The sequence below is a fragment of the Acanthochromis polyacanthus genome, chromosome 7 (assembly GCF_021347895.1).
Source record: "Acanthochromis polyacanthus isolate Apoly-LR-REF ecotype Palm Island chromosome 7, KAUST_Apoly_ChrSc, whole genome shotgun sequence".
In the NCBI taxonomy this organism is placed as follows: Eukaryota; Metazoa; Chordata; class Actinopteri; family Pomacentridae; genus Acanthochromis; species Acanthochromis polyacanthus.
Window position 1 is genome coordinate 8,729,225 of NC_067119.1, and position 16,232 is coordinate 8,745,456.

Here is a 16,232-nt window from a genome sequence, read left to right on the forward strand (position 1 = left end):
CGCTCCGTCCCGCCACACCACATCCGCGTTGGAAATTTGTTTTGCTGCTATCGGATGTCAGATTTCGCTGGAAAAAGAAAAACCTCTCCGCTGCTGCTTGTTTAACGCTATTGTGGACGTTATCGAATTGTTTTGTTCACAGGAGACGAAACTGCATCACTAGGCTGCGCCGCATTGTGGTTATTTCATCATCCGTGTCTAGCTAAAGCTAATGCTAACGCCAGCTTGCTAGCAGGCTAACAAAGCAGGCTTTTGTGGAGAAACACTGTTAGCTTGCATGCCCACCACCTAGCTGAGCCGAATTTGCAGCTCCCCATAAAGACATTAGCAGCTTAGCTTCACTGGAAACGTGCAACATGGGTTAGCTAATTTCTGTTTTGTGCGTCCGTTACTTGGATTCAGACAAATGCTGCTAGGTTAGCTTAGTTTTGCACGCAGCTAATCATCATCAGGTTGTCACACGTCGCTTGAAATCCCTGAAAAACTAGACACAGTGAAGGAATTGACTCTTGTGGAGGTTTGATGTTTTGGACTGTCACTTGCATTTTCCCAAGAAAGCCATGCTATGATGGTGCTACGGCGGCTACTGAGAAAGCGCTGGGTGCTGGGAGTAGTCTTCGGACTGTCTCTCATCTACTTTCTCACCAGCACACTAAAACAGGTACAGAAACCCAGAATACACTTGAGTAGCGTCCTGCACACAAGGAGAGACCACCATGGGATGTGTGATTTTAGTGCACAAGTGGCATATGTTTTAGAAAATCTACTGAGAAAATAACCATGTGAGAATGAGTGGCTGTCAGCTGTCAAATGAAGATGCGTCTGCACAATCATGAAAGATCTCCTAAAACCAATGTTATCTGAAAGCTGTCTTTCTTGTGAACTCTAAGTATTGACCTCACTGGCCTAATCTAGGAGACAACCAAAGAATAACTACACTGGTTGGTGCTGTCAGATGTTGCAGACAGACAGATCACATGGCCTCATAGATTTGCGGTCTTTTACTTATTTGTTGATCAGATTCGTCCTTTTCCTGTAGGGCACCGCCTAATAGATTTGAGCAATTCGGGGAATTTGTGTGACCGAGATTGAGATTGCAGTTAGAGTTAAGATGTAGTTTTTTCCAAGTAACTTTCAGTTCAGTATTCGCTGTGCAATAGATATAAAGCATATGATGGATGAAGCATTCCTAGATGAGTATCACTGCTTATTATTGCAATATGACACAACAGCGTAAAACCTGAGTCAGACGCAATGCAAAATGCACACGATGTGACTATATAATATTGTTTTAATTGCTGATTCATCCACCACATATTTTCATGATTAATCAATTAGTTGTTCTGTTGATAAAGTGTCTTAAAATCTTGATCAGTGTTGGCCAAAGCCCAAAGTAACGTCCTCAAATGTCTTGTTTTGTCCACAATCCAAAGATATTCAGTTTACTGTCATGGAGGAGTAAAGAAACCAGGAAATAATCCAGATTAAAACACTGGAATAAAAGAATTCTGATGTATTTTCATTTATAAAATGCTCGAATTGATTATTCAATTGTCAAAACAGTGGCCATTTGCTGTTAAATACCCAGACCGGGCCTGTGCCAGTTGAACCACAGCGTGCAGCGTCCCAAAAAAAAATGTTTTATTGTAACTATTCTTCTTATTCACAAATGCAGGTCATGATTAGTTTGGTTCCTAAATGTGTTGAAAACACAAGGAGACTTCAGCATGAGGACAGATGGTTTTCTACAGCTTCTGTATGCTATAAAGCAGCACAAGATTGCTGTCAAAATTACATACAGGCTAAAAACAAATGCTTGTTTTGTGTGATTTAACTCTCCAAAACAAATTTTAAAAAGTTCAGTTTACCATTTAATAATTCTTCAGATAAGAAAAAGTTAAGAAGAAAAACACTTCTGGTTGTCATCATAAGATAGTAACAGTTCTTAAGTATTGCTGTTTTTCTCACTTTGTGCATCATCCTGTCGTCTGACCATATTCTGAACCGTGTTACGTTGTTCTTTCACGACCTGCTCTTGTGTGAATTTTGCAGGAGGAGCGGACCATTCGGGACCGCACGCTCTTAGAAGTTAGAGATTCAGATCACCGCATCCCCTGGAAAGTCCGCTTCAACCTGGGCAACAGCAGCCGCCAGATCACTCAGTGCAGAAACTCCATCCAGGGCAAGACGCTGCTAACGGACGAACTGGGTGAGAAACGCAACCTTTTCTCAATAATAACACAACAGCTCCGAGGTAGTGGTCTACGCTGATGTTTTGCTGCCTTTAATGTTTTACAGGTTACGTCTGCGAGAGGAAAGACTTGCTGGTTAACGGCTGCTGTAATGTCAACGCTCCCAGCACCAGACAGTACATCTGTAAAAGCTGCCTGGCCAATGGCTGCTGTAGCATCTATGAATATTGCGTTTCTTGCTGCCTCCAACCCGATAAGGTAATCTTTAGTGGCAAAACAACACTAAACCTTCCGCCAGCTGCATCTAGTTTACAGTTTTTCTTTGTCGCTTTGGTACATTTCTCAGATAAGAATTGAAATTCTCAAAACTATTTGTTCAGTCTTCACATCATTGTGTCACTTGTGTGCATAAAAATCAATTGCACAATTTCCTACATTATCAACTACGTACTTATGTCCTGTTGATCAAAATGTATTAGAATGGGTTTCCGCTGAATAGTCTCACCCCCCACAACATTTAGACATAAGTTCATCACACAAGTCTTTGCGTGCAAAATGGTTGATATGTCAAGGATGTTTCTGTACATTTTCATTAGACGTCTTTTCTAAATATGTCCTGAAATGGTAGATTGCTCCCAGGTGAGTCTTGACATTCTCTAACAAAGGGAAATGTGTGAAGGTTTAGGGGTTTCTGAAATCGCTCAAAGACACAAGAGAAGACAATCGTGATGTGGAGGAGAATTTGTGGCCCAACAGACCGGAGCGCCAGGAGGTGTAGGATGACTGCACTGTCATTCCTACAGCACTGCATGTACAGTTTTCCCTAAGGAGATTGTCCTATGTTCACATTTCTACTGTTGTTTTTTTGTTTGGCCTATGCAGTACTGTTTTCCTTTCTGTATTGCAATGACGTGATCTGTCAACAAATTGCAACACAAACAGTAAAAGCATAAATGTGAATCTTGTCCAGTCTCTTGTAATCAGTCTCCCACATACACTAAGGTGTAACTTACAATTTTCAATAACTGGCATAGTTTATATGAGAACCCTGTTAGAATGACAACATGACAAAGCAATTTGATTGTCTTATCCACACACAGTGGCACAAGGACTGGCCATTCTGATGGCACTGACATGTTCATTGACACAGATATCTACTTTTGAGAGATGAACTAAAGATTTTGAGTAAGAGACTGGCTTTTGCAGGTAATCCACGGTGTTTTGCTAATTGTACGAATTGCACTTTCTTTTTTGCAAATGTCGAGGATAATTGGAGAAATGAACCAAAGCGACTGAGAAAAATGTAAATGGATCATCCTAAAATGGAAGAATTCCTATAATATGTCCCAAAGGTGATTGCTGATTTTGCATTTTCTACATAAAAAGGACTGTAAGGAGAGCAGAAGGAACAAACTGACAGATTAAAATCTGCACTTGAGTGTTTTTCCACATCCTCACGTTCTTATCTGTGCGCTCTTCTTCAGCAACCTCTCCTCGAGCGCTTCCTCAATCGTGCAGCTGAAGGTTTCCAGAATCTCTTCACTGCTGTGGAGGACCATTTCGAGTTGTGCCTGGCCAAGTGTAGGACCTCTTCACAGGTACGTTATGAGCTGGAAAATAATCAAAAAAATGATCACGTCTGACAGCCCAGCTCTGCTACCTTTGCTGGTGGAGCTATGCATCTGATGGTAGTCATTTAGAAACAAAGCATAAGCAGTGAAAGTCGTACATACGTAACCGCACGCATCAACAATCTCTCGAAACTTCACGTCCCTTTTGCTCATCTAATACTCCTCGGTTTATTTTTTCGACAGCTGTCAAAACTAGATAGATAATATGTTTCATTGTGACTCACTGCAATTGTCTCATGAATTTCCTGCATGTCTAGAATAGCAGATCACAAATGGATTCTTCAGAAAACAGAATACATCTTCATATTGATCCTGCACTCGCTTTGACCTTTGCTCTGCTTCGCGTTAAGCGCTCACAGGAGCCTCATGTTTTATGTGAGAAAAGCTTGACATTCTTCTTTCTTTTGCATGATAACAAAAGAACTATTGAATTTATTAACCGTTTTTTTTCCTGTTTTCGTGCAGAGTGTTCAACATGAGAACACCTACCGAAACCCTCAAGCCAAATACTGCTACGGTGAGAGTCCTCCAGAGCTCCTTCCTGTATAAATGCTTATCTCGCCTCTGCGGGTTTTGGAAGAGCAATGAATTGATAAAATGACCCCATTTGAACTCCTGAAAGACAGTTTGGAGAAGAGACGGTGCAAATGAAGTTGCCGTCTCGGACGATTTTTAAATTTTTTTTTTTTTTGCATTATCACGGCAAAACGATGAAGACATCAAAGAAGGACCTCAAAAATGGACAAATGCTGTATGTGATTTGATTATTTACACTTCATAAGTGCATAGAACGCTTCATACATTCATCCGTGATGATCATCAGGTCTACATAACGGGCAGCTCATCCATCAGGATTTGCTTCAAAGTCACGTCATGAAACAGGCTTCAGTTTTAAACGTTGTTGTTCTTTTTGTTGAATATGTGTTAAAACGGCAAAGAATGTGTCCTTCCGTCTGTGTACAGTGCATGCATACGAAACGGCTATTTAATAAAAGTGACTGTGAAACAAAAATTGATGCTTTTTATGGATGCCATTCAGATTTTTTATATTTTTTTAAAATGTATATTCCAGGTTTAAAGCAGAGTGAGTTTAACCAAAACAAGACTAATTAGAAAAACATGCATTTTAACGCTAGTATATTATGAGTTTAAATAACCCTTAAGGGGGAGTACACCTTACATGACTTCAAAAAATCTAAAAAAAAAAAATTAAGTGCTTAAACTATTCATTAGGTATGAAAGAAATGTGTAGTTAGTGACATACAACAGCTTGGCAAGTACTTGTGCATGGTTCACAATCTTTATCTGTCATTTTCTTAAAATCTGTATTTTTTGGGAGAGGTGTTACATAAACCATAATAACTTTTAAACTATTTGAGCAATCATGCGGATTTTTTCACAGATTGTTCTTAAGACAGTACTTCTTAAAATAATGGATGCTTTTTAAAATACTTTATAATCTGACCACTTAAGACCATTTTCATTCTGGGGTAAAGAGTTATTTATGTTGAAATAGTTGCTGTGGCAATAAGAAAAAGTTCTCCCCAAAGCACCCATTATCTGTTTTACAGTAGGTTACTCTATCAAAAGGTATAATAGTCATTAACCCAAAATTTATGGACTCTGAGTAGATAGCACCTAAAGATGGGTCACCGGGAAATGTGTATTGGCATGTTTATGACAAGATTTTGTCCCCAGGGATCACTGCATGTAACCTCTAACTGTTAAAATGTTAATTTGCAACACATAAGCTTTAAAATGATGTATAGCATGTTAAATTGGGTCATATCAAACATTGTTAAGAGCCTATACAATATAATGGCTTTGCGAACCTGTGAAATAAGGTGTACTCCCCCCCCCCCCCCCCCCCCCCCCCCATTGAATCCTACACTCTTCTACAAGAGGGTCAAAACTGACCCGTATAGCAATCAACAGGATTTATTTATTTTTTTGTCATTTTGGTTAAGAAAAGTAATTAGCATTATTGTTTGTATTATATTTTTTGTCCACACAAGAATAATTTCATATTTGAAATAAGTTTATTTTTCACTTTATAGCAGATTTTGATCATTGAAAAAGAAGAACAGCAATAAAAGAATGTCAACATCCATTTTGTTGACATTTTTCCACTGTTTTCCTCCAGCTGTTGCTGCTCTCCACCCTTCCAATATTACAATTCCTTTAAAAGTCTAAAAGGTAACTTAAAAATATAAATGGAATGATTTCGGAAACATGTTTTTTGAGGAATAGGTAGAACAAGAAATGATACAAATTTTTCAAAGATTACAAAAAAATGACCTCACCGGGTCATTTTTTGACCCACTTCTGCGTCTAAGGGTGCACCAGAGAACACAACTGAACAACCTAAATGATCTTTAATTTGTTTTTTTTTATTTTTTCAAAAATAACAGATAAAGAAATAAGGCTCAGTGAAAAGTAAACAATAAATAGATGTCAGTTTGGAAAAACAATTTCAGTCTTTTAAAGAAAACTTTGTCCGATAATTTAAAAAAAAAGTCAATATATCCAAAATATAAAACATTTCAGGAGTCCTACTGATTTCCAGCATTACAGAGACTAATTTGAAGGTCATACAGATAAACAAATACTTCCAACAGAACAATAATTGATCACCTAATTCTTGCAGAACGAGCCCCACATTAATCTTTTTCTTACACTCTTGTTCTTTTGCATCTCTCTGATGAGAGTCTGACAGTGTTGTCTGCCTCACTGTGCACTGTCCATCTGTGCGCAAATTTCACTGCGAAATGCCGTGATTGGAGTCCAGAGCAGGGATTCTTATCAGCTTCTCTTTCTACCTCGGGCGATGTGAGCCGGCTCACAGGGGATAGGTGGCCCGAGCAGAACAATTAATCACTGTGAAGGCCGAGAAAACAAACTGGCGTAATTAGGAAATGTATTAGAGACGCTTCTCATTTGCTCTCTTGGCAAGTTGATTAATCACCGTCGCAGGGGAACGTGTCAATTACTGTGAGGTGTCGAGTTTAACAGAACAAAGACATTTCTGATAGAAGTTTCATGGCATGACATTGTGGGGAATTGGTCAATTTCTTGTTTAAAGTTGCCACTCAGATCTGTAAAGTAAATAAGGAGCCTCTGCTACCAGATAAATGGCTTATTAAATGCAAGAAATACTCTAAAATCACAATTTGGTGTTTTACATTCAGTTCAGTTTTCTTATTGAAAGATGTGCTAGTAAATGGATTTGGTTGCTGTTTCCTCTGTTTTCAGAATGTATGCTAAGCTAAGCTAATTTGGTGCTACATTTAGTTATGTTGCTGTTTCCTCTGTTTTCAGACCGTATGCTAAGCTAAGCTAATTTGGCGCTACATTTACCTGACCAAATTAAGATCATAGCTCCTTTTTTTGCACAGAAATGACCATCTAATCAACCTCCACATCTAATACAGGTAAGAACGGTTTCCCATGTCAAAAAATGACTTTAAAGAGTTGAAATTCCACTTTTAATAAGTGTTTAAGTGGCTATTTCACCGACTTCAAGCTGCATTTGCTTTAAATTAATTTTTCCTGCCGGGTAAAGACTGAGACACACTGTCAGCGGTCTTCATATTGATAAACACACATTTACAAATTGTAAAAAGAAATAAAATAAATGTTTAATGAAAAGCTGTCATAAACTGTAACTACGTCTGCATCACAAGCTGCCATCAACTTCTTTTTTTTTTAAAATTACAGCTGGTATCTGCTCCCCTCCAGGTATTTCTGAGGTGTTACCTTAATAACTTTGGATTTCGTCTTATTTGATTCACTCGCCTTAAAAGCGTGGACCACAAACTTGCCCTGCAGCCAGTCCAGATAGTGCCTGGCCCTCTTTAACAGAGTGTGGCCAAACTGTTTCCTCTCGAACGCCTGCTCGGGCATCGTGGGCAGGGAAGGTTTTGGGGAGCATTCACCTCCGAGAACGGTCTTCAGGCAGGCCTCCAGCAGATTCACCCTGGAGATGGTGTCCCGGAGCGTCTCGTGAAGGGAAAGGTCTTTGGGGTTCAAGTTGTTCTTCTGGTCGTCCAGCACTTCTTTCAGGGCTCCAGCCAAGAAGAAGAGGCTGCACTGAACCTTTGACCCAACCACAGGAGCGTTCTGGTGGACCTGCAGCTCGGGGAAGCCAGGGGACCAGGAGCCGAGGTGCTTCCCATTGGCTTCATCCTGGAAGAGAAGATCAACAGTTCGATTAATCAAGCGCCATGCCATTCAGCAGAGGCGATCATTTCTCTGCAGCTCCTTCAGCCTTTTCCTCTCTGAATTGTGACCTTTCCATGTGTAGCCATGATGCCAGTCCGTCTATCATTTTCATTCTCTGTCTGCCTCATCTTTTCTTCCCATTAAATACGCAGCAATGCGTCTGTAAAACCACATTTCTGCTGCAGAGTCACATCCGTACGTCAGAACTGGTAACAGCTGAGAGTCCTCATACGGATGCTAATTGCCATTTTCTTATTGTTAGTATATTTTTCATGTTCGTAAATGCTGTTCTTCCCATCGCTACTCTACATCTGATGTCTGTTTCACACCTCCCATCTGATGACCCGATGAACTGAGATATCTGAAATGATCAACCTGCTTCAGTCTTTCTTGTTCTACTTCTATGTTACAGGTTGGGAGGAAATTTTTCATGAACTTACCATTACTTCTGTTTTCTTTTCGTTTCAAGACAGACCAAGTTTTTGGCTCTCTGTATTAATCATGGGTACGATGGTTTGCAAGTTTTCTTCAGTGTTTGCTATCAGCATTGTGTCATCTGCATAACGTATGGTATTTATGTTATAATCTAGGCTGGTTACTCCTGGTAAGCCTTGTATGATGACTAATCGGAAGAAATATTCTGCTCAACACGTGGAAATTCAAGCCTGTAATCTCACTGATAGTATCACGAATATGCCACTAATCGCTTGAACTGTGTCTCTGCAAGATGATGCAAGAACACATCTCAGCAAAACACGCCAACACAAAAAATGTGCCCCTAGTTTTAATGAAAGACATAGTTCTAAATGAATCATGCACCTATAAGCATTTATGTCCCCAAAAAACACATTTTGGGCAATAAAGCTTGTACATGTGCAACAAAACAGGCATAAAACAATTTTTTTCAAGGCAAAAACCTCATCCTGCACACTGAAGACAAAAACTTGCATGATTTCATACTGGTGTTGTGCAATCATATATAAAAAGATACTGCGGTTGTAAATTTTTAAATAATAGATGCTTATTTTAAATTATTTTTTAAATCAACTCATCTCATAGTAGAAAGCACGCATACTCACATACTGTATGTGCAATTATTTTATATTTCTGTGCATTTTTTGGCTAATTACAAACAATTTTATGTGATTAAATTGGAATTTATAACTCTGAAAATCTGGGAAATGCACTTTTTAAAAACTTAATTATGGTATATTTACAGCTACACTGATTAGTTTTCAAATGAGAAAATTCACACCAGGAGTATTCATGATACAGAGAGGCATTTTCATATCAAAATAATTGTTTAATTTTAAAATATAACTGGTTAAAAGTTGCTTCACTTCCGCAGACGACTTCAATAAAATGCTGCTTACATGGCACCACATCAGTAAGTATGACGTTTTGACTGCAAAACCTATCCACATAATGAACAAGATTTTTTATATAATGATGCTTTTCCTCAAGCAAAATATATATTTAAAAAAACCTCTCAGACTGTTGCCTGCATGTCTGCGCAGTTCGATCATTTTTTTCTATTCTCATTCTGTTACTGAAGCTCAAAGCGGCCAAATCTGAGGAGGAACTCCAGTGTGACAACTTTCAGACGTTAAACATTCTGTTACTTACAAAACCCGTCAAGCTCTCGTCCACCAGCCTTCTGGTCAGAGCGGTCAGCTCCTTCGGCCTGCATGAGGCAGCAGCGGCGTGTCTCTGTGCTCCTGCATGTCCTGCGTCCAGTCCTTGCATCAGAACCACCATCCAGGCACATGCAACTGTCAGAAAACCTGCAAGTCAGTCCACACTCTGAAATCATGACAATGATATGAACAGTGCTTTTTGACACACTAAGATTGAAAGTGTCATACTGTACCTGCTCTGTATTTCAGACCCATTCTTCCTGCTCTCAGGGGTCAAGGACAGATTCTGAAGTAACCTGAGCGACGGAGGATCATTTTTATATTTGCAAACCTCTCAAAGGAGGCGTGTGAAAGTTGTGATGGAGATAAACTTCCCCCTGTAGCTCTATCAGTGATATCCAAACCAGCAAACCAACTGACGTTGGGTTCCTCTGGCAGGTCACCTTGCACAATTTGGGTTTTTTTTGTTTTTTTTTGTCACTTCCTGGAGGAAATACAGCAAATTTCTGATGAAGATGATGTACATGTGATATAGCTGTCATGCAATCTAACTATAGATCATCTTATAAGGGGTAAACAATGATACATATTCTGTAAACTAAACCAAACCCACTGGTTCAGGTTAGGATTTTGGTTCATGCATTGAGAAAACATACTGTAAGTCCCGATACAGCACACTTTTATTTACAACACCAAAGTCAATGTATATGTCTGATATTTAAATTCACTTTCTATGTACGTCAGTTATTTTTAAGTTGCGTATGTGACGACATATTTTCGCTGTTTGATTCATTCCTTCTCTGATCCTCTTTACGCAACACTTCCTGTGCGTAGATGTGACTCGAACCACAACTCAACAATATCCTTTCTTGTCACCAGTTCAATCCAGTTTGACTCTACGACTGCTTTTTAAAGCTACACAATGCTGTTTGATTCGCTTCATGTGAAAAGCAAATCAAAGAGAGAGGGAGGACTGGTGATAAACAGTCAGATTCTCAGGAAAAAAGTTGCAATAAAGTTCAGTTTCTGTTGTTTTTGTAACAAACTTCAGTTCATTAAAACCCCAAATGGTGCAGGATATAACAGAACTGCTTTAATAAGTTTAACAGGAGACTTTACAGAGGTTGATGCTGCTGTTTTGTCTATTTTTAACAGAGTACACAGGTATTTTATAGCAAAAATGTTCATGAAACAGATGTAAAAATACACAGTGTGATAAAACAAGAAGCTTAATCTGCTCAAGTGAGCAGATGGTATGTTCCATTGATACAACACATTAAAATGCACAAAGTAACCGACAAAACATTCATTTAAGATTTATTAGTTGCTGCTGGTATCACATATTGCTTTGTGTACACATTTGAGTGTCCACTAACTTCAACTGAATGTCATTTACTGCAGAAAAGTTTGACACATCCTCCCACATATTGACAGTTTTCAGGCTGGTCTGATGATCTAATGATGCAAACCTGTTTTCACTCATCACAGGCTGTCATCCATCCCAACATCACAGCAGAATAAGTCAAACATGAAAACTCGCAACGTACAAATGCTAAAATAAATGATCACTACACATTCACAAGACCCAAAAAAATACTGTTAATGTTGGAAACGGGGACTAAACGTGAAAAGAAAGGCACATATTTGCATAATTTACTCGCTTTTCTGCTCTGTACGTCGCCAAAACTGCTTTTATTTAAGACCTACATTGTATAAATAATAAGAATGATAATTTTTTAAATAGTTGTTGATGAAAATAAATATTTATCCCATAAATATATAAATAATCTTAAATAAGCTACATCAGTGTCTGCTGACCATAGATTTAATTTAAATTTATTTACATTCTTAACAAATAAATAAGCATTAATACCATCTCAGTAGTAGTACTACATATATGAAAAGAAGCCCAACAGAACTTTCACACTAGAAGTGTGCAAGTTGTACAAAGCAAGCTGATATTTCAGCGAAATACACTTAGAATATTGGAAATTATCAGTGAGGATGAGGAGCCCTGGCAAAGGGCCTCAAAAGACATCGCACAACTGTTTTAGCAGCAGATCTGTAATGGGTTTTATATCATTTTGTCTTTATTTACCTGGATCCTGCTGTTTTGTTGAGACACACTCTCTCTGGCTGAACAAGCACTGGGAGCACTTTTGCCACCCAGTCCTTCAGACTTTGTATAACCCCCCAGCCGTAGATTTTCTTTTCGGAGGCATCATCATAGGGCAGCTGCGGTGGGGACGGCGTCGGCAGCACGGTGATTGTTGGATCTACATACTCGAGAACAGCCTCTAATCGAGTTAGCTGGTTGCGGAGGTGACCACGTACGCGCCCCAAAACTTCTGGAGGGTTGCACCCAAGTTCCTTCAGAGATTCATTTACTTGTGAAAGGTGCATTTGAAAGAGCTTGTTCTTGACACAGATGTCCTGCAGTTTCTCAGAAATATTGGCGCCGGATATCGTGGAGCTGGAATTGAATTCATCTGGAATTGGTTCAGTCCTGGATCCAGTGAGATTTACCTGTAAGAAAATAAAAGGTATAAAGTGAAGTCAGCATCAATCTGAGAGAGCAGTGAGGGAAATGTAGCGAAAATGTATATATATTTTTTAATTTAAACGAGCAAAACAGTAAGCATTTCTTTGTTGGTGCTGATAAAGGTTATGGTGCATATTGTTTTTAAATGAACTGCACTATGTCATATGATGCTTTTGTTACAAATTAGCACAGGTCACGAAGACAGGAAGTCGTGAATGAAGAGAAATTGTGAAGTTTACACGAGTTTTTAAAGGAGCCTATCCCACACAGTTCTTTTAAATATGGTATACACAAAAAAACCAAAGCGAGTTGGCTGTACAATAAATGGTAGTTGAAGGTGATGTCGTCTACAGTCTTAAGCAGATAATGACCTTAGCTTTGTCTGAAACTTGTTTAAAGCTATTTAAAGTTGGCTTTCTTTGGATTAAATGTATTTACACACTGCATAAAGTAGTTTGCCTCATAAGTGGTAAAGTCTGCTGTTTCTGCACATGCTCTAAGGATCCATGCAAGTAATTCTGCAGTACTGGTTTGATTAAATTCAATTAAATTGTATTTTATTTACACAGGGGCAATTCATAAGTCATCTCAGGCTGTTTTGATCTAGGCAGAAACCCGGTCATTTCCAGCAGCGGGAAGAAAAAAACTCCCATTTTAATGGAAACTTCCAGCAGAACCAGACTCAGGGAGAACAGACATCTGCCTCAACCAGTTGGGGAGAGGGGCTAAGATAAAATGAGCAGCGAGAAACAGATTGTAAATCTCCCTTAAGTCACACCCAACATTCCCTCCTGCTTCACATCAAAAATAATCATCCAGCAAAACACTGCCTTCAGCAACACAATGTCTTTGTCGACTCAGTCCAGGCTGACCGCATCAGTGTTGCGCAAAACTTAGATATTTTTGGCAAAGAGTTTTAAATATTATAGTGAGTAACTGACCAAACAACCACAGAGATCTATTAAATGCATGTAGATTTACATCCTGTGTCTCAGCAGGATAACCAACTTCTTTAATTCTGCCATGCTGTTGTGTGGGAAATTACTAAATACTGGCATCTTTGTCATAGTGCAAGTTTGCTTGGCTGCACCTCAAATACTTCCAGTTGCGTCTATTTCAGACAAGCTCAAGGAGAGTTTTCCGACCAAATTCCAAAGAATTACAACTTCAAAGTTCCAAATTGTAGCTTTAAACTGACTTTCTTTGAAGACAGATGTGAAATGTAAAAATAAGAACAACAAAGGTATCTGTGTTTTGCTCTACTGATTGAGCAAACCATGATTCAAGGCTCAAGCGGGATGAGTTGATCACCAACAATGTCATTGCAAAGGGCCCTGAAGTTACCTTTACATCTATAAAAGACAGCTATCACATCGCAAATCTCACTTAAATCAAAGTTTTGAACACGTTTCTAAGGGGTTTTAGGATCATTTTGCGTTCTTGTGCATGGTTAAAACAAACTATGCAACAACAAGGACAAGAGCTAGCCGTACTTACGTAGTCTTTCTGCAGTTCATTTATTGTGAGATTCAATAACCTCGTGAGCGACTCAGTACTGCTGACGTGGGACTTGCAGCTGACCCAAGACAGAGGATTCCCGTTGACTTCCAGGAGCATCAAGACAAGTACTGAGAAAAGATCAAGCGATACAGGTGACTCAAAATGTGACGCCGAGGACAAGGAGGAAAAGAATGTCATTTGTTCTAGAGTGAGTTCCTCTTAAAAACAGGAAACAGAGGCATTACTTAAGCAAAACAGCAACGTTGAGAAAATATTGCTACAAAAAGAATGACAACACAGCCTGGAAAAGCAGACTAGGATCACTTTTTATCTTGTCTTTAGTCTTTTTTTATATGTCTTAAAAGCCTTCAAAACAAATAAATACACACTGAAGCAGATGTATGAGCTTACTTTTAACACAGTTCACATAATTCTAGATTTATACTGGACATTCCAGTGGCTGTTTATCAAACTGCATTATTAAATACATGAAATAGCAATGTCAGTGTCAATGTTTTGCATGTTCTATTGAAAATGATGAAGATATTTACCAAAGTGCATCAGAGGTCCGTTGAGTTTACGATCCATAGCAGCTGTAGTAACAGATTCACTTGACGCTCAGCAGGTATTGATGAACTCTGCTAGCTGGCCTTTATATATATGTATGGTTTTGGAAGTCATCTACCCCCACCCACTAGGAATGAGAAAATTCCATGATGACATTTTGTGACAGAGTGTGCCGTCTGTATCAGTAGTTGTTTCTTTTTTTTTAGCAGAGGTGTGACTAAATGCTCAGATAATTACAAAACTGAAAATAAAGATTGAGTTTTTTCTATTATTGCGTTTTCGTAACTCTAATATCTGAGAAGTGGAAGAAGTGTGAGGCTGTTTGTATGTCAAAGTGGGCAGATTTTTCACTATACACAGCACAAAATACCTCACTTATAAAGATATAGGCTTGACGTGTTAGATTATAAAGCATTTCAGTGTGTTTATACTGTATCTTTAAGGTTTGAGTTTTTTTCTCCAGAATTAGAGAAACGGAGTGACTCCATTCGATAGTTTCCAACCTCAGAGATGTGTTTCACTAAGAAATGAGGAAAACTGAAAATTATGCTGTTACAACAACAAAATAAGTGTTCAAACTGTCTTTAATCATTGCTATTTTCATGTGAAGATGTAATATTAAGACATTTAAAAATCAATAAAACTAAACCGTGAAATAGGAAAATCCTTTGTAAGTTAAGAAATGTTGCTTTAAAACCTGTGAAATAGTGTCATAAGTAAACTTTGCTTCATTCTAAGAGAAAAAGAAATGCTGGGGGAATGGAATTTAGATTAAACGTTGTTATTAAGTCTTAATTAGGATTTTCAAATTCATCCAACATTTATCAGGTTAAAAAAAATGGCACAATTGAGGTTATTATCATTTGTTATTTCTTCATCACTTGCTTGTTTCCCTCTTGGAAAAACAAAATAAGATCGGAAATATCGAGATGACACAAAATCACCCCATAAGTCACACCTACAGTACACTAGGTGAGAGTTCCGTGACGATATTTCCTTCAGTTTCTTGCTGATAACACCCTTCCACCTTCTCGGTTTAAAAGTACCCTAATGTATTCTAGTTATTAGCATCAGGTCCCGGTATTCTCATTCAGATTGACACCGATAATGTTTCAGTGGTTTCTTTCGTCAGACATTACAATTTGATACAGCCCTTCTAACAAGCAGTCACACAGATGAATGGTCTGTTTAATGGTCCACATCATAGTATTGATTAAAAATTGACAAATTTTCACTCACCTCTCTGAAGGGATCTTTCTTAGATCCGGTGATCAATTTTTGTGGAGTTCCCCAAGGCTCCATACTGGGTCCTCTGGTTTTTTGGCTTCGTACTTGCTTTCCCTTGAAAAATCATCAGCTCATTTCTACGCAGATGACAAGCAAAAACACCTTGAATTTCATCTTTAAAATATGAACACTGCAAAGGTTATTAAAATGCCTTCTTTTCAAATAAATTCCATCTAAGCTGACTGCATGTCCACTCATTTCTCACAGCAACCTTAATTTTTGAAGATATGTACAGGGCTTGTTTAAGATCTAACATCCTAAAATATATATTTTTTTAAACAAGCTCTTGGCTTCTGACCACATTGTAAAGTGCCTTACTTGCTATATTGCAGTCAGGAATATCACAAATCTGAGCCTCTTCGCATCTCTAGTTGATTTATTAAGCTTTTATTTCTTGAAGTCAGGGCTTTGCTATTGCTCACCCAAGACTACAAGGATGACACTTCAGAGGGCTGTGGCCCAAAGACTTCCTTATAAACTCCTGGAGCTGGTGAAACATGACAGAAAAATGCATGGATAGTCATAATTAACCTTAATTTCATCACACTTGCATCTTTCCTTGAAAAAACATAAATAGCAGTCACCCGAACTTCAGTGAACACAGTTGAATCAGAGTGACAAAACAAAAAAGTGCATGTCATGAGGAAGTGATGAT

General features: G+C 38.5%; 2 protein-coding genes across 2 annotated transcripts; one reads left to right on the forward strand and one right to left on the reverse strand.

Annotated features, from left to right (window-relative positions):
* The first annotated feature begins 18 nt into the window (after window positions 1–18).
* Window positions 19–4,835, forward strand: spring1 (SREBF pathway regulator in golgi 1). The gene is made up of 5 exons (XM_022213124.2): window positions 19–661; window positions 2,053–2,209; window positions 2,299–2,450; window positions 3,677–3,790; window positions 4,289–4,835. The coding sequence occupies exons 1-5, from the start codon at window positions 566–568 to the stop codon at window positions 4,370–4,372; spliced, it is 603 nt and encodes a 200-aa protein (XP_022068816.1). The 5' UTR covers window positions 19–565; the 3' UTR covers window positions 4,373–4,835.
* Window positions 4,836–6,180: 1,345 nt separating this feature from the next.
* On the reverse strand, window positions 6,181–16,193 carry LOC110964398 (uncharacterized). The gene is made up of 5 exons (XM_051950893.1): window positions 15,530–16,193; window positions 14,275–14,417; window positions 13,721–13,851; window positions 9,671–12,207; window positions 6,181–8,008 (listed from the first exon to the last, which is right to left on the reverse strand). The coding sequence occupies exons 4-5, from the start codon at window positions 9,800–9,802 to the stop codon at window positions 7,535–7,537; spliced, it is 606 nt and encodes a 201-aa protein (XP_051806853.1). The 5' UTR covers window positions 9,803–12,207; window positions 13,721–13,851; window positions 14,275–14,417; window positions 15,530–16,193; the 3' UTR covers window positions 6,181–7,534.
* Between the last annotated feature and the right edge of the window lie 39 nt (window positions 16,194–16,232).

Bases quoted from the DNA above. Each gene is read 5' to 3' on its own strand.
- LOC110964398 (XM_051950893.1), bottom strand. From the start codon at position 9,802: ATGGTGGTTCTGATGCAAGGACTGGACGCAGGACATGCAGGAGCACAG. The intron at 8,009-9,670 runs GTAAGTAACAGA...CTTCTCTTCCAG, and splicing joins ACGAGAGCTTGACGGGTTTT to GATGAAGCCAATGGGAAGCA.
- spring1 (XM_022213124.2), top strand. From the start codon at position 566: ATGATGGTGCTACGGCGGCTACTGAGAAAGCGCTGGGTGCTGGGAGTA. The intron at 662-2,052 runs GTACAGAAACCC...TGAATTTTGCAG, and splicing joins TCACCAGCACACTAAAACAG to GAGGAGCGGACCATTCGGGA. The intron at 3,791-4,288 runs GTACGTTATGAG...GTTTTCGTGCAG, and splicing joins AGTGTAGGACCTCTTCACAG to AGTGTTCAACATGAGAACAC.